Below are 21447 nucleotides of genomic sequence, written 5' to 3' on the forward strand. Positions count from 1 at the left end.
CTTCATTTAATGACCCCATAATCCCTTGCGGGGTGGAGTCTGGGCAACTGAGTGGAGCTAGCAGTGTGTTTTGATGGCCGGATGCCATTCCTGTCGCCAGGGTGGAGTTTTGTCCAGCAGATATATTTCTCTCCGAGAGAAAAATATCTGCCTCTACCTAGGATCAAACTCACAGCCTCCTGATTGTGAGGCAAGGATTCCACCACTAGGACATCACACCTAGAATTAGATGATTAGAAGGCACTTATAGTCTGAGCATCCATAATTTTCATTCATTTCATTTTCATTTTATTAGATTTCTAGACCGTCCCCTCTCCCCGGAGGGACTCGGGGCGGTGTACAGGCATAAATTTAAAAAACCCATCCAGACAATAATATACATAATTAAAATTAAATTAAATAACCCCTGTACAATTTATAAAAATTAAAAACTAGCCCATAAAACCAATCATAAAATTTAAAAACCAAAACTGAGGTGGGAAGGCTGGAATTAGGCCAGGCTAGCTGGAACAGGTGGGTTTTGAGCTTCTGGCGGAAGGAGCGGAGATCCGTAGTCATTCTAATGTCGGGGGGAAGGTCATTCCAGAGGGTTGGGCCCATCACAGAGAAGGCTCTTCCCCTAGGCGTCGCCCGCTGGCACAGCCTAGTGCATGGCACCCGGAGGAGTCCCTCTCTGTGTGAGGGGATAGGCCAAAGGGATGTATGGGGCAGGATACGATCCCACAAATAACTAGGTCCTGTGCCATGGAGCGCCTTGAAAATGATGGTCAACACCTTGAAACGCACCCGAAAAGCCACAGGCAGCCAGTGTAGCCCGCGCAGGAGATGTGTTACGTGGGAGTAGGTAAAGACTCCCAAAATTGCCCGCGCAGCCGCATAAAATGTGACCACTTGGAGTATTTTGATAACGAAGAGTATCTGTGGGAAGGGTCAAAAAAATTCAAGGGAGTGGCCCGTCCCCATTTGTGACAAGTGATGGAGACAAAAAGAACACAATCTTGGCAAGGTTGATGGTCTCAGTTGTAGTGGTGATGGGTGCACCATTAGCAGACCTGAAAGAACCTATTCTTCAAAGCAGCTGAGGGCAGAGCAAGAGATAACGGATGGAAGTAACGCTGGGAGAGGCACCATGGGCGAGACACCTTCACTGTCTCCAGGGTGGCCCCACGGGTCAGATTTAAGCACCCAGCAGGCCGGATCCAGCCTACGGGCCTTGAGTTTGACCCTCCTGGTTTGGAACATAAAATAATAGGGTTGGAAGGGACCGTAGATGTCTTCTAGTCCAACCTCTCCGCCCATGGGGCATCATCTATCAACCATACACAATTGGCGCTAAGCTTTCCATAAAGGATCAAAAGCTTCCTACGATAACTAAGACACATATCCGCCTTTAAAGTCTTGAAAAAGGAAAAAAGAACCTACTTAGGACTTTCTAATTAATGGTCCATTCACAAAGTCGCCTTTCTGAGTTTCCTGTCAGGAAGGGAAGATGTCATTTGAGGCATGGTAGGCCAAAATCTCACATAAACTGTAGGCATGGGTTTGTGTTTTTACATACATATTAGAGAGACTAACCAAGCAGAGACTAGAAGCGAATACTATATTTGTAACTCAGGATTGAATGTACTCCTTGGTTGTTTTCACACAGACATCTCATTATCCAGCTAGGGAACATCATCAGGGCTAGAAGGGAGTAGGGTTTGCTCTCTGTTTATGTACAACCACTTGCCCTATCAGTGTTGGTGGGGGAGTATTCTTAGTGGTTCCTTGATTTCTTTTATATGAACAGAGACCAAACCCCCTCTCCCTTCCAATACTGATGATGTTACTTAGTTGGGTAATGAAATGTCTGTGTGAAAACACCTGAGCTCAGAGACTACCAAACACACCATGAGCAGAAACCGCAACATATTTTATGTTCCGTTAATTGTTTTATTAGATATTATAGAATGTAGAGTGTCAGATTTGATTCTAAAAAGGACTTCAGAGTGTGCCAAGGCAACCGCATAATCCCGGAAAAGACACGGCTACTTTAAAGAGATACAGGCAGCGCTTACTTTTTCACAGCAGTTTGGAAGCAAATAAATCTACAACTACCCTTCCAAGATCCAAGAGAGCCACTTGCCTGAAGACAGACTTTGGTGGAGTCCTTGGTATTCTCTAAGCTTGGTTGTTTTCTTGCAGACATTTCATCACCACTGCAATAATATCAGCACTGATGATGTTACCTAGTTTGGTAACGAAATGTCTGTGGGAAAACCACCAAGCTCAGAGTGCACCAAGGACCCTTCATTTCAACCCTGAGCTACAAATTGTTGTCGTTAGTTGGGAAGTTGTATCCGACACATCGCGACCCCATGGACAACGTTCCTCCAGGCCTTCCTGTCCTCTACCATCCTCTGGAGTCCATTTAAGTTCACGCCGACTGCTTCCGTGACTTCATCCAGCCACCTCCTTCTCTGTTGTCCCCTTCTTCTTTTGCCCTCCATCGTTCCCAGCATGAGGCTCTTCTCCAGGGAGTCCTTCCTTCTCATTAGGTGGCCAAAGGATTTGAGTTTCCTCTTCAGGATCTGGCCTTCTAAAGAGCAGTCAGGGTTGATCTCCTCTAGGACTGACCGGTTGGATGGCCTCGCAGTCCAAGGGACTCAATGCAGGAGTCTTCTCCAGCAGCAGAGTTCGAAGGCCTCCATTCTTTGGCGCTCAGCCTTCCTTATGGTCCAGCACTACAAATACTCTCTTCTATTAAGGCAGAGATGTATTATCTCCATTGTTCCCCCTTTCTAGGTATGCATTAGAGCTACGAGATTCCATACAAATCTGATACTTTTTCCCCTCCTGATTTCCTTCACAGCAGGTGTATATGCCCAGATATTTTTTTCCAGGTTAATCTCTCGACCTAAAATTGTACAAAATTACCAGACTTCCGTAAGTGCATATAGCTCCTTGTTGCAGACGGCTGCATTTTCCCAAGGGAAAAGGATCTCTCCGAAGCCTTTTTCTCCACCAGAGGTTCAGCCAAGGGGACGGCTCTGTTTTAGTAATTGGGAGATTAGAGAGAAATACTTTTCTGGTCTACTGCCAATCGCCTAGATGAGATCCAAAGCCCTTCATCCCCAATTTGCATCTCAGGTTTATCATGGCAGAAGTTACTAGCCAGGTGATTTCTTTCTTTCTTTCTTTCTTTCTTTCTTTCTTTCTTTCTTTCTTTCTTTCTTTCTTTCTTTCTTCCTTTCTTCCTTTCTTCCTTTCTTCCTTTCTTCCTTTCTTCCCTCCCCTGCCAGGTTTGATTTCCATGAAAATATTACTAATATTTCCTTTTTCCCCCCTAACAGACTCTTTGGTTTGACCTGCATCAACGGCTGTCAGATAGTGAGAACACAGCATGTGCGGTGAGTGTCGTTCCCCCCCCCCCCATCTCAAGTGGGGATATTGGGACTGAGAAACAGTATGATGCGATTCCGGGGTGCTCTTTTCTGTGGGTGCCCCTTCCCTTTCAAAAGACAACTAGCCCTGAGCTTTTCATGCATGAAGACTGACCACTTAAGTACGGAGTAAGGTCCACGGAAATCAATTTACGACTGAAACTGAAAGTCTGTAGCTAAGACTACTGAAGCAGGTAGGGGAGTGATGGCGAACTTTATGTGGCTCGCGTGCCAAAAGCTGGGGGAGCACAGGAGGGTCGTGCGTAGGCGTGCCACAGGCGTGCCCATAATGCTATGCGCACAACCCCAGCACACATGGGCGCATGACCAGTGCTCCCCCCCATTTTTGGTGTGCTTTTTTCGCCCTCCCCAGGCACCAGAGGCTTCATAGGAGTCTGGGGAGGGGGAAAACAGCTTCCCCCTCCTCCCCCGGAGGCCCTCCGGAGGTTTCAGGAGCTTCCCTGAAGCCTCTGGAGCGCGAAAAACCGACCCTATGGGCAAACCGGAAGCTTAGGAACTGACTTCCGGTTTGCTCGTAGGGCCAGTTTTTGCCCTCCGGAGCCTTCAGGTAATCCTCTAGAAGACTCCTGAACACTCCAAAGGGCTAAAACCAGCCCTACGAGCAAACTGGAAGTACATTCCCAAACTTCCGGTTTGCTCGTAGGGCCAGTTTTTTGTGCTACGGAGGCTTCAGGGAAGCTCCTGAAGTCTCCGGTGGGCGAAAAACGGCCTCAAAAGAAGGCCGAAGTCAGATGGGCCAGCTGACAGGGCAATGCCTCGCGTGCCCAGACAAATGGCTCCGCGTGCCAACTGTGGCACGTAGGGCATTCCAGACTTTGACAACTTTGTTACCGAAATCATATTTTTTTACAGTCAAGTTTAGAACGATTTACACTGAGTTTAAAGCAGTTGTTTGCACGCATATTATTGCGATTAAAACAGAAAATGTCATTTGCAGGTAAAACATCACCACATACAATTTTGTATGCAATACTTATATAAGTCTGACCGCAAACGACATAGTTCTAAGTTATCCAAACCGAGAATTTTGAGCCTAGTAGTAGCATCAGGAATTCTACTGTGTACAGAAGAGGGCAAGACTTTTCTCATGAAATATTTCTGAACCCATTGATTGCAATCATGTCAGATATAGGGTAGGAATTCCAAACAGTTGAACAATATTCAAAATTTGGTCTAGCGTAAGTTTCATAAGCTCTAATTAGCAATACAATGCTTCCAGAAAAAAAGCTTCACAAAATTAAGTTTACAACTCTTAATGCTTTTTTAGCCACTGTGTTACAGTGAGTTTTGGAGCATAAATCGTCAGAGATAAGTACACCCAGGTCCTTAACAAAGTGAGGGTCATCTTGCTAGATCAATGCCACCTTGCTTAAATGCTCTTGTGCTAAGTGTCAGGGCAGCGATCAGCCCAGGCAATTGGTTCCTTTAGATCCAGAGACAATAAGCACATGGGTAAATAAAGGGATTTAAGCTTTGACATGTTGCACTCTGCCGCAGCTGCCCCCCCAAAAAAGCCGATGCAATCCTAGCCTGCATTAACAGAGAGATAGAATCAAGGTCACAATAGGTGTTACTACTGCTTTAGAAGGGCTTGGTAAGGCCAGGCTTAGAATACTGCATCCAGTTTTGGTCATCACAATATAAAAAGGATGTTGAGACTCTAGGAAGAGTACAAAGAAGGGCAACAAAGAGATTAGGGGACTGGAGGCTAAAACATATGAAGAACGGTTGCAGGACTTGTGTTTGTCTAATCTACTAAAAAGAAGAACTGGGAGTGACGTCATTGTGGTGTTCCAATATCTTAGGGGCTTCCACAAAAAAGAGCGGGTCAATTTATTTTCCAAAGCACCAGAAGGCAGGACAATAACCAATGGATGGAAGCTAAGTACAGTAGAACCTCTAGTCACAAACACTTCTGACCATTACCAAATCGGGTTCCGACTAAAAAATTCACACATTTTTTGAATCTGGTCATGAACACGTACTTGGGTAGTGATCTAGCAGGTTCTGGAGAACCGGCAGCAGAAATTTTGAGTAGTTCAGAGAACCGGTAGCGGAAATTTTGAGTAGTTCAGAGAACCGGCAGCAGAAATTTTGAGTAGTTCAGAGAACCGGTAGCGGAAATTTTGAGTAGTTCGGAGAACCGGTAGCGGAAATTTTGAGTAGTTTGGAGAACTGGTAGAGGAAATTTTGAGTAGTTCAGAGAACCGGTAGTGGAAATTTTTAGTAGTTCAGAGAACCGGTAGCGGAAATTTTGAGTAGTTTGGAGAACCGGTAGTGGAAATTTTGATTAGTTCAGAGAACCGGTAGCGGAAATTTTGAGTAGTTCAGAGAACCGGTAGCGGAAATTTTGAGTAGTTCAGAGAACCGGTAGCGGAAATTTTGAGTAGTTCAGAGAACCGGTAGCGGAAATTTTGAGTAGTTTGGAGAACTGGTAGAGGAAATTTTGAGTAGTTCAGAGAACCTGTAGCGGAAATTTTGAGTAGTTCAGAGAACCGGTAGCGGAAATTTTGAGTAGTTCAGAGAACCGGTAGCGGAAATTTTGAGTAGTTCAGAGAACCGGTAGTGGAAATTTTGAGTAGTTCAGAGAACCGGTAGCGGAAATTTTGAGTAGTTCAGAGAACCGGTAGTGGAAATTTTGAGTAGTTCAGAGAACCGGTAGCGGAAATTTTGAGTAGTTCAGAGAACCGGTAGCGGAAATTTTGAGTAGTTCAGAGAACCGGTAGCGGAAATTTTGAGTAGTTAGGAGAACCGGTAGTGGAAATTTTGAGTAGTTCGGAGAACTGGTAGTGGAAATTTTGAGTAGTTCGGAGAACCGGTAGTGGAAATTTTGAGTAGTTCCGAGAACAGGTAGCGGAAATTTTGAGTAGTTCGAAGAACTGGCAAATGCCACCTCTGGCTGGCACCAGAGTGGAGTGAGAATGGAGATTTTGCAGTATCCTTCCCCTGCCATGCCCACCAAGCCACACCCACAGAACCAGTAGTAAAAAAAATTGAATCTCACCACTGTGACAATCCAACATGGCCATGGCCAATTTCCCCTTCCACGCCATTTTTTTTTTGTAAGCGCCAAACCACAGCGATCTTGTCTGGCCGCTGCATTAATTTTGGTTAGGTTCAGATCACGACCAAACCGGGTTGCCACCAAAGCTTTGGAACGAATGATGGTCATGACCAGAGGCTCTACTGTAAGGAGAGAAACAACTAGAACTAAGGAGAAATTTCCTGACAGTGAGGACAATCAAGCAGTGAAACGGGTTGCCCTCAGAAGTTGTGAATGCGCCATAGGTGGAGATTTTTAAGAAGAGATTAGACATTTGGCTTTCTTGTTAACTCAAGCAAACAGTTAAAAGCTTACAGTAAGATCAAAAGCATATGTACCTAAGCAAGACACTCTTATAAGCTGCCAGGAGCTCCTTAATAATGATAGCAGGGATTCCTTAATAATGATAGCAGGGATGGGCGGTCAATTTTTTCCACAGTACTCAGTGCTAGTTTCCACATGGAAGCTCCCAACTAACAAAGACCCTGGAGTTTTTCATCAACCCTGTCACCATGACTTCACGGCCATTTTATGGTCAGGAGACTGCTAAGGCTTGACTTTGACTTGGTGGCCTATGATTCTGGGTGGGAATTGAAACTCTCAGATTTTCAGAGTAAGAAAAGCTTTGAAGCTACCTGAAGATTCCCACTCCTTCTCCTTTATTCAGTACACAAGAGAGAGAGAAAATATCAAGCAGACTAGTTCAGTGAGCTCCGAACCTCTAGACCACTGTTTCTCAACTTCAGGAACTTTAAGATGGGTGGACTTCAACTCTCAGATTTCCCTAGCCAGCCCAGGTAACTAGCTGGGGAATTCTGGGAGTTGAAATCCACGCATCTTAAAGTTCCTGAAGTTGTCAAACACTGGTCTAGACTTAATATGTAGGAGATATCAAAAATAGGTCACTTAAACGTCTCGCAATAATATTAGTCTTCTGAGTTGCTGGTACAAATCATCATCTCATTTTAACTCCTTTTAATAATCCCTTGTGGATTATTGTGGACTCTGGACAAGTGAATGGAGCTAGCAGAGTTCTTTTTAATGGCCGGATGCCCCTCCTGTCACCAATCCGGAGTTTTGTTCAGCAGATATATTCTCCTTGTGCCCAGAGACAGAAATATCTGCCTCTACCTAGGATCGAACTCCTGATTATGAGGCGAGAGCTCCACCTCTAGGCCACCGTACCACTCTGTGTTGCCGCTACAAATGCTTGGTCAGAAGTGGGTTTGTTTGTTCATTTTTTCATGGAAATGTACAGTTTTTGTAAACTCTGAATCCCCCTGGAGTTGGTGGTAGAACAATACAGCAAATAAATATTAACTATTGATGACTTGATTAAAAGTCAACTGCTCTCTGGTTCCCATGCTTAAAACATTACCGGTTAAATACTTTTGGGTGCTGATATTTTTCATTTTAGGTTTTTTTTAAAATCATCATTGAAGTTTTTGAGTAATGTTTTATTTTTTGCCTCAATGCTCCATCTCTCCTGAACTTCACAGCTTAATACTTTTTCAAATTATTTCTGCTGTATTGGGTTTCCTTGCATATCTAAGGAGTATGCATTCTCCATTAGCAGGGACTCACAAGTAAAACTAATAATAGAAGTACTTAGGGGACACGTTGTATTCCCGAATAGAACAGAAACCTTGATTTTCCTAAAGATCTAGCTTAAACAAAAAAAGAGTCAGGAAAAACACACAAGTTAGAATTTGTATTCTCGGTTTCATGAATAAAGCAGTCATTACAGTGTCAGAATATGATATATATATGCCACATTTGATTAAGTCTTGATTGCATGTTGAGTAGACACAAATAACGCTGACATTCAACCACAGCTACTCTCCCCACCCCCCCTTATCCTTTGTGACAGTTATCAATTAAATATGAAAAGAATAGCTTTGAAATATTGAGTTTGCTACCAACTCATCAGGAACGATGTGAGAAGATGAAAACTTCCAGTTAATTCTCCGAGGAAATGGATAAGAAAACCTCTTTTAAAGAAAAATAGAGTTAAGCAGGTGTGAGCCTGCAACTTTGATCTCTGATAAATAATATTTCTTTTTAATTAAAAAAAACTTGCAACTACTAACTCAACTAATGATTTAACAGGTAAACTAGAAAACCGTGTTGACAAGCTAATGAAGGCCTATCTAAAATCTGGTGATTGTAGGGCATTATCTTGGAATTAAGTAATGTTTCCCTTTTTCAATGGGAATTTCATAATAAGGGTAAAGGGTATTTTCAGTCAAATTGTGGGCAACTGTCTGGGGTTTAAGGGACACGGTGGCTCAATGGCTAAGACGCTGAGCTTGTCGATCAGAAAGGTCAGCAGTTCGGCGGTTCGAATCCCTAGCGCCGCGTAACGGAGTGAGTTCCCGTTACTTGTCCCAGCGTCTGCTAACCTTGTAGTTCGAAAGCACGTAAAAAATGCAAGTAGAAAAATAGGGACCACCTTTGGTGGGAAGGTAACAATGCTCCATGCGCCTGTGGTGTTCAGTTATGCCAGCCACATGACCACGGAGACGTCTTCGGACGGCGCTGGCTCTTCGGCTTTGAAACAGAGATGTGCACTGCCCCCTAGAGTCAGGAACAACTAAGCACATATGTGCAAGGGGAACCTTTACCTTTAACTTATCTGGGGTGTATTTATTGACCTTTGTTTTCTGGGGTTATTTTTTTTGTGTTGTGTACTGTTTTGGTTAGCTATTTTTATGCCAGTTGCCTCACATTCCATTCCTCAGTTCAAACTGGCAGATATTCCACTCCTTCACTCATGTCAGTACCTCACCAAAATGTCTATGCGTCCCACCTATGGAACTGCTTCCGCACTCAAGGCGGCGGGAGGGATATTCCCTTATGTGTTTCAATCACCGACCATCACTGAGCCAATGGATTGAACCGGAGTGAACCAGATTTCTCCTGCATTGACCGAGGACATAGTTTTGTCGCAAAGCACAGGTATCCAGCTACTAAATGAAATAAATATGCCATGCATCCAAATGTAAATAACATGAACATAGAGATGCTACAATGATCATAGGTGTGAAAAACGATCATAAATTCACTTTTTCCAGTGCTGTTGTAACTGAATGGTACACAGAGTCATCCCAAGAGAAGAGTAAAAAAAAAAAATCAATGGATTGAAAAAATAAAACCTTGGGTTTTTTCCCCTTGGGGAAAAAAATGAGGACTTTAAAAAGCCAAGAACTCTAAAGCTTTAATTAAAAAAAAAAAAGAGGACTTTGCCGAAGAGAAGAAAAATACCAGGCAGAGAATAATAGACGCAGATAAAATAAAAACAATGTGGCCTTTGGGATTCTAATATCATGTTCCACTCAGCAAAATATAACTAGAGTAGTAAATATAATTTCTGCACACCCAGAGGAAGAAAATGAAGTAGTTAGTGGAATCTCATAAGTATCTCATACAACCAGTTTCCTCCTCGGAAATCAATGCACCATTAACTTTATTGACAAAAGGAAAATAATAGTTGGGAATAGATCCCCTTAAAAGCCAAAACCAACCAGTGAGTTTTTGCATTCACTCAGTTTTCCATTTTCACTCAAATTAGAGCCAAACCTACAGCTATCCAAAGGCCGGCCTCATTCTGGAACTATTCTGGTCTACCCAAAAAAATAAAAGAGAGAATTCAAGGATCTAACCAATCGATGTCCATCAGCCTACCGATGGTGTCCAATCAGTGTTGGAACATGCTAGAAAGAATGAAACTCCCAGTTGATGACATGGGCAAATTTAGAACACAGAATGTCTATGGCAGGGGTGTCCAAACTTGGGAACTTTAAGACGTGTGGACTTCAACTCCCAAAATTCCCCAGCCACCATGACTTCCCCAGCATGGACTGGTGGACTTCAACTCCCAGAATTCCCCAGCCAGAATTTTGGGAGTTGAAGTCCACACATCTTAAAGTTCCCAAGTTTGGACACCTCTGGTCTATGGCGATTCTCAGTCATTTAGGTCTTGGTTGTCCCAAATATGCTTTTTCAAGTCTTCATCTGAGAGCTGTCACCTTCACCTTGCTTAATGCCAGTCTGCTATGAACTCCAGGGGAGAAGATGTTAGGGGGGGGGAGGTCTAAAACACTCCTTCCAACAATTCCACACCTATGGGCACTATGCAGGTGACCCTCACAAGACAAACCAACCTCACTAAAAGGATGGAAATGGCCAGCTGTCTGCAAGGAGTATCAATCCTTCCATTCTCCACCGTCCTGTCAGAGCTGAAGAAGCTTCTTGGATGAGAAGTAAAACATCTTCAAAGAAAAAACAAGGAAGCCCAGTTGCCTCCTGGAAAAAAAAGCACCTTTTGAGACAACTATGACCTGGATGGCTGACAGACTTTTAGCTGTACAATTTTGGGATGAAGACCCTTGGAATGGGGTGGGAGTAGGAATGGATTTGAAGAGGGGGGGGGGAATTGCAGACTACAGGAACCATTTGCACCACTCAGGTGACCCTGAGGACATAGACAAACCTCCAAGTGGCCTCAAGGACCATCTTAAAAGGATGCAAATCACCAGCTCTCTGCAAGGAATATAAATCCTTCCATTCCCCACCATCCTGTCAGAGCTGAAGAAGCTTCTTGAGTGAGAAGCGAAATGTCTTCAAAGAAAAAATCAGACAGTCCAGTTGCCTCTTGAAAAAGCACCTCTGGTTGACTCAGAAGATCCATAGACATTCCACAAAGCACCTTTCTGCATTATAGGGATGGAGTTGTGGGGAGTATGGGAGTAGGTGTCCACTGCATCTGAAAGATGCCAACTTAACTCTGATTACATAGAATATGACTATAGTGGCCCCTCTCTCTGTCTCACTCTCTCTATGGTATTTGATGGTTTGCATAAATATGTGAATAAGTGATTCATTTGTTTATATGCATTTTTATATGAATGGGGAACTTTTTCTGCTAGTTTCTGGCAAAACAATGGTAAAAAGTGCAATTGGTGAAGCTGGTTTTGCATTTACAACTGTTGTGACTCTCCGCATATGGTCATTTGATAGTTCGTGTGAATACATGAATAAATGATGCGTTTTTAAAACTGTTTATTTCTATTGGTGGCCATCTTGGAGATATGAGCAAGGTTAACTGTGGGGAAATTGCTTTTCTAAACAAATGTAATTGCTTATGATAAAACACAACAGTGTGAATATGAAAATATGAAAGAACATGCCTTGACTTGACTAGATTGCTTTTATTCCCTCCAACATACGCCCCCCCCCCACTTGTGCCCTGCCCACCTGCGCACAATCTCCCCAGGCAGGGGTGGGTTCCTGCCAGTACTAACCTCTTCTATAGAAAAGGTTCCACAAATCTACCGTGCCGTTTAGAACCGGTTCCAGCTCCCTCCCCCCCGTCCATCCACACATCATCAAGATGAAAAGCACTCCTAGATAAACCAGATGATCTCACAACAGACACACAGGACACGGGAGGGGCCGGAGCTCTGCTGGCGGGGGGAGAAGGGGCAGTACCGAGAAAACTCAGATCACAAAAATGAGTAAGAAAAATCTGCTTGATATAAACTGATTGAAATCATTAACTGAATTTTACATGCTGACTATATATTGCTATTTAGTATTGAACTTTGTGTAAATGTATACTATGAGTATGGAGGGAGGGGACACCTGCCGCACACTGCAACTGCCAAAATTTGTAACCTTTCCATTACCCCTTTCCTTTTTTATTCCCTAAAAAAAACAATAAAACTTTGTTTAAAAAAAAAAAGATGAAGAGCAAGAGGAGGAATTCTGGGAGTTGAAGTCCACAAGTCTTAAAGCTGTCAACTTTGAACACTCCTGGTTTTTTTTTCTAAAGGGTTAGGGGTGCAAGGATCTTGTAACTTGGCAGCTTTAAGACTTGCGTGCTTCAAATGCCAGACTTTCTGAGCCATCATTTTGGTTGCTAAGCAAGAGCGTTGTTAAGTGAGTTTCACCACATTTTACAAGTTGGCCACGTCCACTCAGTCACATGACCAGAAAGCCACTCCCACCAGGTCACATGGCTGGCAAGCCACTCCGACAAAGCAGGCCACACCTACAGAAGAGGTTCTAAAAAAAATTGAAACCCACCACTGCCCCCATGCCACATTTGGGGCCTGGAAGGCCTCCTGCACCAAACTGGAAAGCAAAATGGGGCATGGTGGAGCTGGGATGGGGCGACGGCTGGCATGCCCATAGAGAAGGCTCTGCATGCCACGTGCTATAGTTTCGCCATCACAGGTCTAAGCAATGGTGCAGTTGGTTTTCACGGTATTTTAATTGTTTTCCTCTTGGTTTCTGTGATGTGGTCTCTATATGTTTCAGTATCTCCTCTTGGTACGAAGCGAAATGACTGTTTCCCAGAAGCACCTGGGAGAATTCTGTGCCTCCCTGAAGCAGTACTTGAAGACAGTGGCTGGAGAACAGGACTGCTTCCAGTAAGTAGGACTTGGACCGCTACAGGAACTGGTGGGGACATGACATGTTCTGGGGAACCTACAGTCTTGCTTAATATCTTGCAATGGCTTGATTGGCCATTCAAAAAAGAAAAAAAGATTGATCCCCCTAGCTTTTAGACATGATGTAAATGGGATAATGTAAATAGAATAACTTGCCTTCAGGAGTTGTGGGTGCTCCATCTTTTAAGGCTTTCAGATACAGATTATCAGAGTTGGAAGGGACCTTGTAAGTCATCCAGTCCAACGCCCTACTCAATTAGACCCTACACCATTTCTGACAGATCCCGTCCAGTCTCTTATTGAAAGCTTCCAGGGATGAAGTTCTCACAACTTCTGAAGGCAACTTCTGTTCCATTGGTTGATGGTTCTCACTGTCAGAAAATTTCTCCTTATTTCCAAGTTGAATCTCTCCTTGTTCATTTTCCATCCATTATTCCTTGTCTGGCCTTCAGGTGCTTTGGAAAATAGCTTGACCCCCTCCTCTCTGTGGCAGCCCCTCAAATATTGGAAGACTGCTATCCTATCTCCCCTGATCCTTCTCTTCACTAGACTAGCCAGGCCCAGTTCCTGCAACCATTCATGTGTTTGAGCCTCCAGTCCCCTAATCGTCCTAATTGCTCTTCTCTGCGCTTTTTCTAGAGTCTCAACATCTTTTTTATAGTGTGGTGACCAATATTTTTCGAATATTGCTATCATGTCTCCCCTGGTGCTTCTCTTCACTATTATTTTAGCCATGCCCGGTTCCTGCAGCCGTTCATCGTATGTTTTAGCCTCCAGTCCCCTCATCATCCTGGTTGCTCTTCTCTGCACTCTTTCTAGAGTCTCAACATCTTCTTTATAGTGTGGTGACCAAAACTGGATGCAGTCCTTTCAAAAAGAGGCTGGACAATCGTTTATCTGAAATAAATGTAGGGCCTCCTGCTTGAGCTGGGGGTTGGACTAGAAGACCTCTAAGGTCCCTTCCAACTCTGTTAATCTGTATCTGAAAGCCTTCAAAGATGGAGCGCCCCCCCCCCCACAACTTCTTTATGTCTATCTTTTTATTTATTCTATCTTTTATGTCTTGCTAGAAAGGAGTTCAGGCATTGCCATTGTTTGCAAAATGTGTGAGCCATGGTTTTCTAAGTTAAACCTAGGTTAGCACTGTACATGGATCCATTGTGAGGGCAACCAGATTATTAGAATTGATAGGCAGGCTTAACATGCAGCTCCTTCTTTCCTGCACAAGAGTTAAAATACCTGCCAAGAACTGTGTCACTAAATCACCTTGCTCGTTTAAATCATTGGGCCAAATTTATTTTAATCAATTCATTAGAGAAAGGACCCAAAAGGCAACATTTCCTAAGCTGGAAGATCAGTTAAACATCTAACCGATTTTCAAAAGGGGAGACTTTTGAAAGTGTAGCTGCATAGAGGGTTGGCCGTGACTTTTATTGATATTTTTCCTTTTCCAGTAACAAAAAGAACTCTCGTGCATTTCTTATTCTGACTGAACATCAAAGTTGGCTGCAGCCTTTGAATCTAAAATGCTCACATCAGCTCTGGTGACACAGCCAGCTGAGCTCAGTCATGGGCAAAGAGGCTGCAAAAAAAAAAACCCAGATAGGAACTTTTGTATATACTGTAAAAAAACGCAGTATCAAAGCTTGGGCATGTGGCACTGGTGTCATTCAGACGGTTCGGAATGGTTCAGGCGAACTGTTTGGGAAGCTGCAAGTGGGCCACTCCACCCGCCCTGGCACTATGCTGTCCTATTTAGCCACGTTTTCTAAGCCACACGCATGTGTGCAAGCTGTACATGCGAGCAAAGCGCAAGCGCAGTAGGGGCGCGCTCACAGTTTCGGTGCGCAGAGAACCGGTGGTAAAATTCTGCGAAACCCACCTCTGGCATATGGCGCCTTGCCTTGGGAAGCAGACTCTGGAGCATAAGTCATTTTGTGAGAGAGGGTGGATGGGTTGAACAATGCGCTGAACTAGCCTCAAATGGGTTTGAGCCAGTGGTGAAATTCAAATTTTTTTACTACCGGTTCTGTGGGCATGGTTTGGTGGGCGTGGTGTGGCTTGGTGGGCATGGCTTGGTGGGCATGGCAGGGGAAGGATATTGCAAAATCCCCATTCCCTCCCAATCAGCTGGGACTTGGGAGGCAGAGAATAGATGGGGCGGGGCCAGCCAGAGGTGGTATTTGCTGGTTCTCCGAACTACTCAAAATCTCCACTACCGGTTCTCCGAACTACTCAAAAGTTCTGCTAGTGATTCTCCAGAACCTGTCAGAACCTGCTGGATTTCACCCCTGGTTTGAGCTTAGTCAATCACCACAATACAAAAAAGATTCCCGAGCACTAGAAAGAGTGCAGAGAAGAGCAAGAAAGATGATTAGGGGTCTGGAGGTTGAACCATATGATGAACATCTGAGATAATTAAGTATGTCCAGTCTAATGAAGAGAAGAACCAGGAGGGACAGGAGAGCAATCTTCCAATATTTGAGGGTTTGCCACAGAGTCCAACTATTCTTCAAATCACCTGAGGGCAGGACAAGAAGCAATGGGTGGAAACTAATCAAGGAGAGAAGCAACCTAGAACTAAGGAGAAATTTCCTGACAGTGAGAACAATGAATCAATGGAACAGAAGTTGCCTCTAGTAGTTGTGAATGCTCCATCACTGGAGGTTTTCAAAGAAAGAATTGGACAGCCATTTGTCTTGAATGGTATAGACTAGAGTCTCTTGCTTGAGCAGGGGGTTGGACTAGAAGACCTCCAAGGTCCCTTCCAATGCTCTTATTCTGTGTTTATTCTATATGTTGGCCCTACCAACTCCACCAACTCAGAGAAGGTGCTGGGACTTCATGCCCATCACTGACCAAGCCTAAGAGTGCCCAAGCAAAGATAATGATAACCAAACAAAGCGCGAGATCTCCTTTTCCTTCTACCAGTCTATTGCTTCTTCTCCTTCCTTCCCCTAATGAAAATGGCTGCTAAGGAAGATAAAATAAAAATAAGCCAGTGGGGGGAGGAAGGAGGCACCCCCGGAGTTTTTGAAAGGATGGGGGGGGGGTGTTTGCTATCCAGATTGTCCTTTCATACAAAGCAATCTCATTTGCACTTTTGCAAATCAATTTCGCAAACAGGAATGGGTTCCTGGTTGGGTTCTTTGCACATGCCACAAAATCAAAAGAGAGAGGGGGGGGGAGAGGGAGGGAGGGAGGGAGCCATTCTTTTGGAAAAAGACAAGAGGAAAGGAAAGGAGGGGGAGAAGCAAGGGTTACCAAAACGGAAAGATTCTTCTATGTGTCAATGATATTGGTTGGATTAAAAAGGCCAGATCCAGTCTAAACATCCCCTTCCCCCGTCCCATGTCCCTTCCCTCCCCTTCCATCCATGTCCCACTGCTCCTCCCCATCTCCTTCACTCTCACCAGTCCTTCCCTAACTCCTATCTCTCCCTATCTCTCTCTTCCTCCCTCTTTCCCCTGTTCTGTCCCTCCCTCCCTCTCCCCTCTCCCTTCCTGTCTCCCTCCATTTCTCTCTGTTTCCTCCCCCTCTCCTCCTCCTTTTGTCTCCCTACACTCTTTCCTCTCATCATCTCCCTCTTCCCCTCTCCCTTTCTCCCTTTTCCTCCCACTCCCCCAGTTGCTCTCTCTCTCCCTCCGATCCGATCTCTTCCCCTTCCCCTCTCCCTTTGCTTTCCCTCCCTCCCTCTCCCCTCCCTAACCCTCTCATGATCTATCCCTCCTTCCCTTCCTATCCCCATCTCCCTCTTTCCCACTTCTTTCTCCCTTCCCCTTTCCTTTCTGTCCCCTCTTCTCCCCTTCTGTTCTTAATTGTTCCTCTAATTTTCACTCCCCTTTTTTCTTCCCCTTCTCCCTCCCCTCTCTGTCCCACCTCTCCCTCTTCCTCTCTCTCCACCTCTCTGACTCTCCCTCTTATCCTGATCCTCATCCCAACCCAAACTCTCCCCCCCATTTACCCCACTGGTCGCTGGTTACTAAAAAAAAGGGAAGGTTCCCCACTAGAGACCAGGAGCCCCTCTGAAGACCAAGCTGCCCCTTGGGAGGCATCTTCACTCTGATAACTGATAACTGGCAGCAACTGACAGTTTAGCCTGCAGGTGTAAAGTCACAAAGCCTTCAGGATCCCCAAGGAGATGGCCCACCTCCCTTTATCCCCCTATCAGAGGTCACCTGCTCCACCTTTTCTACCTTCACCAATGCCAGGCAAACATCTCTGGGAAGCTACCAAACTGATCCCTCAAAGCTGCCTGTTTCCCATTTCTTGCTTTGAAGACAGAGCTCCTTGGGGTAGACTGCCTCTTCCCAGGGGAGCTCTGCTGGGCTAGTTTCCTGAGCAGGATGCATTGGGGCAGGCTGTTGGTCAACTTCTCACCTGATTCCCTTTCTGTTGCCCTGCTGACTTTTTGTTTTCTCCCAGCATCCCTTCGTCCTGGGTCAGCTCCCAATCTGGATTTAAGAAGGTTTACCAGGTTGGAGAAACCCAGCTTGGTGTTAGAAAACGTAATTTGGCTGGCAGAAGAAATGGAATTCAATCTTGGATTTTAAGATATTGGGAAGGGAGATTCCTGCCTTGTCTTTCTGTAGTATTTGGACTTTGGTGCGCGAGACAAAAAGGAGGGTGCCTTCTAACGAAGTCTAGTCCAATGAGAAGAAGGACCAGGGGAGACATGATAGCAGTGTTCCAATATTTGAGGGGCTGCCACAAAGATGATGGGGTCAGCCTCAGAGGTGGTATTCAGCAGGTTCTGACCAGTTCTGGAGAACTGGTAGCAGAAATTTTGAGTAGTTCAGAGAACCAGTAAATACCACCTGTGGCTGGCCTCGCCCCCATCTGTTCTCTGCCTTTTGAGTCCCAGCTGATCGGGAGGGAATGGGGATTTTGCAGTAACCTTCCCCTGCCACACCCTCCAAGCCACCCCCACCAAGCCACGCCATGCTCGCCATGCCACGCTATGCACACCAAGCTACACCACGCCCACCAAGCCACACCCACAGAACTGGTAGTAAAAAAACATTGAATCCCACCACTGGTCAGTCTATATTCCAAAGCATCCAAAGGCCAGACAAGGAACAGTGGATGGAAACAGACCAAGGAGAGATTTAACCTAGAATTAAGGAAACATTTCCGGAGAGAACAATTAATAAGTGGAATGAGTTGGCTCCAGATATTGGGGGAGCTCCATTACTGGAGGTTTTTAAGAAGCGCTTGGACATCCATGTGTCCCGAATGGTATAGTGTCTCGTGTTTGAGCAGGGGGTTGGACTACAAGACCTCCAAGGTCCCTTTAAATCCTATGATTCTATGTTATCTTTTAAAAAAAATTTAATTTATTTTTTTACAAACATCAATGCATGAACAGTGTGGCACCTGGGTGCCATATATTCTAATACAACTAAAACTGATAAAATTAATCATGGTTATTACATCCAGCTGACTTACAGTATATATTTCTAATATTAATATATATTTATTTAAGCTGCAGTCTGTCATTATTTCATACTTTCTCTTTGTTATTGTTTTTATTTTATTATACAGAAGTGTATATATTAATATTCCCCCTTTCTCTTTTATTAAAAAAAAACCCTGTGATTCTGTGTTTTGTGCTCTAGATCAAATAACACTCTAAGCCACACACACACAAAAACCACAAAATCTTCAAACCCCACAATCCTAAACAAAGTTAGGAGATTGCCAGCTTATTTTATTGTCCAAATGTTGGTAGAAAGTTTCCCTAACTCAATAAAATGGCATGTGTGGAGAAAACCATCAGTTGCTATGACAGAACAATTAATCTGGTCAACATCTGGAGCTTGGCTCAATATTGCAGGCTCCAAGCAGGCAGGAATAGATAATTTGGTCTCAGGATGGGTGTGAATCCACTGTGAGCTCATAAAACATCACTGGCCTGCTCTCGAGTTGCCATAGGCAAAGCGGGATGGGAAAACGAACCTGCAGAGCCCAGCAGCCAAAAACAAAAGCACATTCCAGACCTATCTGTCAAGGCTGTCTCCCAGGGTTACTCACAGTGGCCGGAGGGGAGTGATCTCTACAACCCTCGAAATTGCTTTGTTGGTGAATGTGACTAATGACACACCCTGTGGAGGAGGGGGAAACAGGATCAAGCCTGGGCCGTAAATTACGTGGGGTCAGAGTTGACTAATGAATGTGAATGCCGACATGAAGCTCCTCATAAATAACCGGATTTCTTTTCAGCTTGGCTCGAGGCTCATGATTTAATTAGGGCATCTGTTGGAACCCTGACATCCACACGCATCTCAATTGGTCCAGATGTATGCAGCTGAGTAAATGAGGAAAAGGCTGTGATGAAAACAAGTAGATATGTGTCACTTTTGCATGTGTATTTCACTCCCCTCCTCACGTTACATCATTGTGTGCACGGAGAAGTACAACATGGCTGAATATGCTCTATGCTCATGTGATCACCAGGGAAGAAGTTAGAAAACACAGCAGATTGAAGAGGAAAATATGTAAACACAACAACGGAAAGAGGGAATGTAGAGAGGAGTAGAGGGAAAGGTAGGGAGAAAGAAGAAAGGGTAAAAGGAGAGGAAGAAATGGAGGGGAAGTAAGTATAGGAGAAGGAGTAGAGAAGGGAAGAAGAAGGGAGGCGTGGGGGAGAGGAAGGGGAAGTGGAGAAGGGAAAGGAGAGAGGAAAAAAGAAAGAAGAAGGGAAGGAGAAAAGAGGAACGAAGAAGAATTAGAGTTGTTGCAAAACAAGATGGGTGTACGGGATGGTAGAAAAGCAATCTCGGTTATGTTTTTAATTTCAGGAGGAGGAAGAAATGGTCATAAATGTTATAAGACATATTAATAATAATAGTTATGAGATTGTATATTTGTGAACGTACGTATGAGAAATAAAAAAATATTTTTTTAAAAAAGAAGAAGAAGAGAGTAGTTGGCAAAACTGTTGGATCATACTGAGCTTCAGGGCTCAACGGAATAACAGGGTTGAATGGGACCTTGGAGGTCTTCTAGTCCAACCTCCTGCTCAGGCAGGAGATTCTGTACCCGTGATGGCATGCCCAAAGTGGCACAGGGAGCCATGTCGCTTGGCACGTGCGGCATCACACATTCCTTTTCCAGGTTTCTGGCGTGCATGGGCCTGTGACGATCAGCTGCCCTTCATACATTCTGGCAGTGCCGGAAACTGGAAGAGCTGGTTTTCCGTTTTCCAGTGTGAGCATGCGTGCCAGGCAGCTGAAAAGTTTCACCCTTGCTGTTCTATACCATTCCAGACAAATGATTGTCCAGTCTCTTCTTTAAAAACCTCCAAATTACTAAATTCTAGTAATAGATTTTTGTCTAGATTTATTATAAAGATGTTAGATAACTACAATAATAATAACGAAATGTTAATGGATAATGTTTAATGATTTTATATGGGTTGGCATTGGTGAAAGCAATTGGATATAAGCCTGAAATTTATAGAAACAGCTAACGAATGCCAGTATGTGGTTGTGTCCTTAAATACAAATGATTCTAGATAAAAGCACGTTTAAACAAATACAATTAAATGAGAGTGATGGTACGTTGATGGTATATAAAGATTTTTCATTTAAAATATATAATCCAATATGAATGAAGTATAAAGAATGATTGTGGTAGTAATGCACAAAATTTATTTGTAACCAATCGACATGCTTTCTGGAAGATGTAATGAAGAATGTTTTTGTCTCTGTGTGTGTGTGTAATAAAAACAATTAAAAAACTTTAATTAAAAAAACCTCCAGCAACGGAGGAGTACCCACAACTTCTGGAGGCATGTCGTTCCACTGATTACTGTATTTTTCAGAGTACAAGATGCACCCTTCCCCCCCTAAAAGAGGGTGAAAATTTGGGTGCGTCTTATACACTGAATGTATACCCACCCACCCACCATCCCCCACCCACCCACCATCCCCCACCCTTTGGCCTTTGCCTCCCAGCAATTTACTTCCTTGCAGCAAATGGGGGAAATGGGCCTTGCGGAGGCTGCAATAGGTTATAGCAATATCTGCAGCCTGAACAGCTGATGATCAGGAGGCCCATGCTGAAATTGAGAGTGAAACTTGCTGTTTGCTCCCCGAGGCAAATTGCTGGAAGGCAGAGGCAGATTTCTTTTTTCTTGTGCTAATCAGGCTGTTTGCTGCAAGGAGGTAAGTCAATAACTATAAATGCCTATGCAATGTTCAAATTATTAGACTTATTTTTAAAGACTGCTTTATTATTGTTCTAGGCAGCTTAACAAAATGAAGCTTTTTAAAATCAATGCTTGATCTGAAGAGGCCCATTGCTATTATATCTTCTTTTAAATAGCAGACTATACCTCCAGAAAGCACATCAATTTTAACAGCATCTGTACAAGTATAGTCTGAAATATAACACTACAAACTGTGTATATTGTCTGTACTGTTTGCTATTTGTTGCAAGGAGGCAAATTGCTGGGAAGCAGAGGTAGATTTTCCCCCCCCCTTGTTTTCCTCCCGAAAAGCTA

General features: G+C 44.0%; 1 protein-coding gene across 3 annotated transcripts in view; it reads left to right on the top strand.

Annotated features, from left to right (window-relative positions):
* NECAB2 (N-terminal EF-hand calcium binding protein 2) overlaps positions 1 to 21447 on the top strand; it is a 213406-nt gene that overhangs the window by 182765 nt on the left and 9194 nt on the right. For all 3 annotated transcript variants that reach the window (XM_081963382.1, XM_081963381.1, XM_081963380.1), the window contains exons 9-10: positions 3333 to 3389; positions 12808 to 12920. In XM_081963382.1, the coding sequence (XP_081819508.1) occupies positions 3333 to 3389; positions 12808 to 12920 (170 nt within the window). The remainder of the gene's footprint in view (positions 1 to 3332; positions 3390 to 12807; positions 12921 to 21447) is intronic.

This window comes from Natrix helvetica (assembly GCF_964273705.1).
Source record: "Natrix helvetica genome assembly, chromosome: 10".
Taxonomy (NCBI): Eukaryota; Metazoa; Chordata; class Lepidosauria; order Squamata; family Natricidae; genus Natrix; species Natrix helvetica.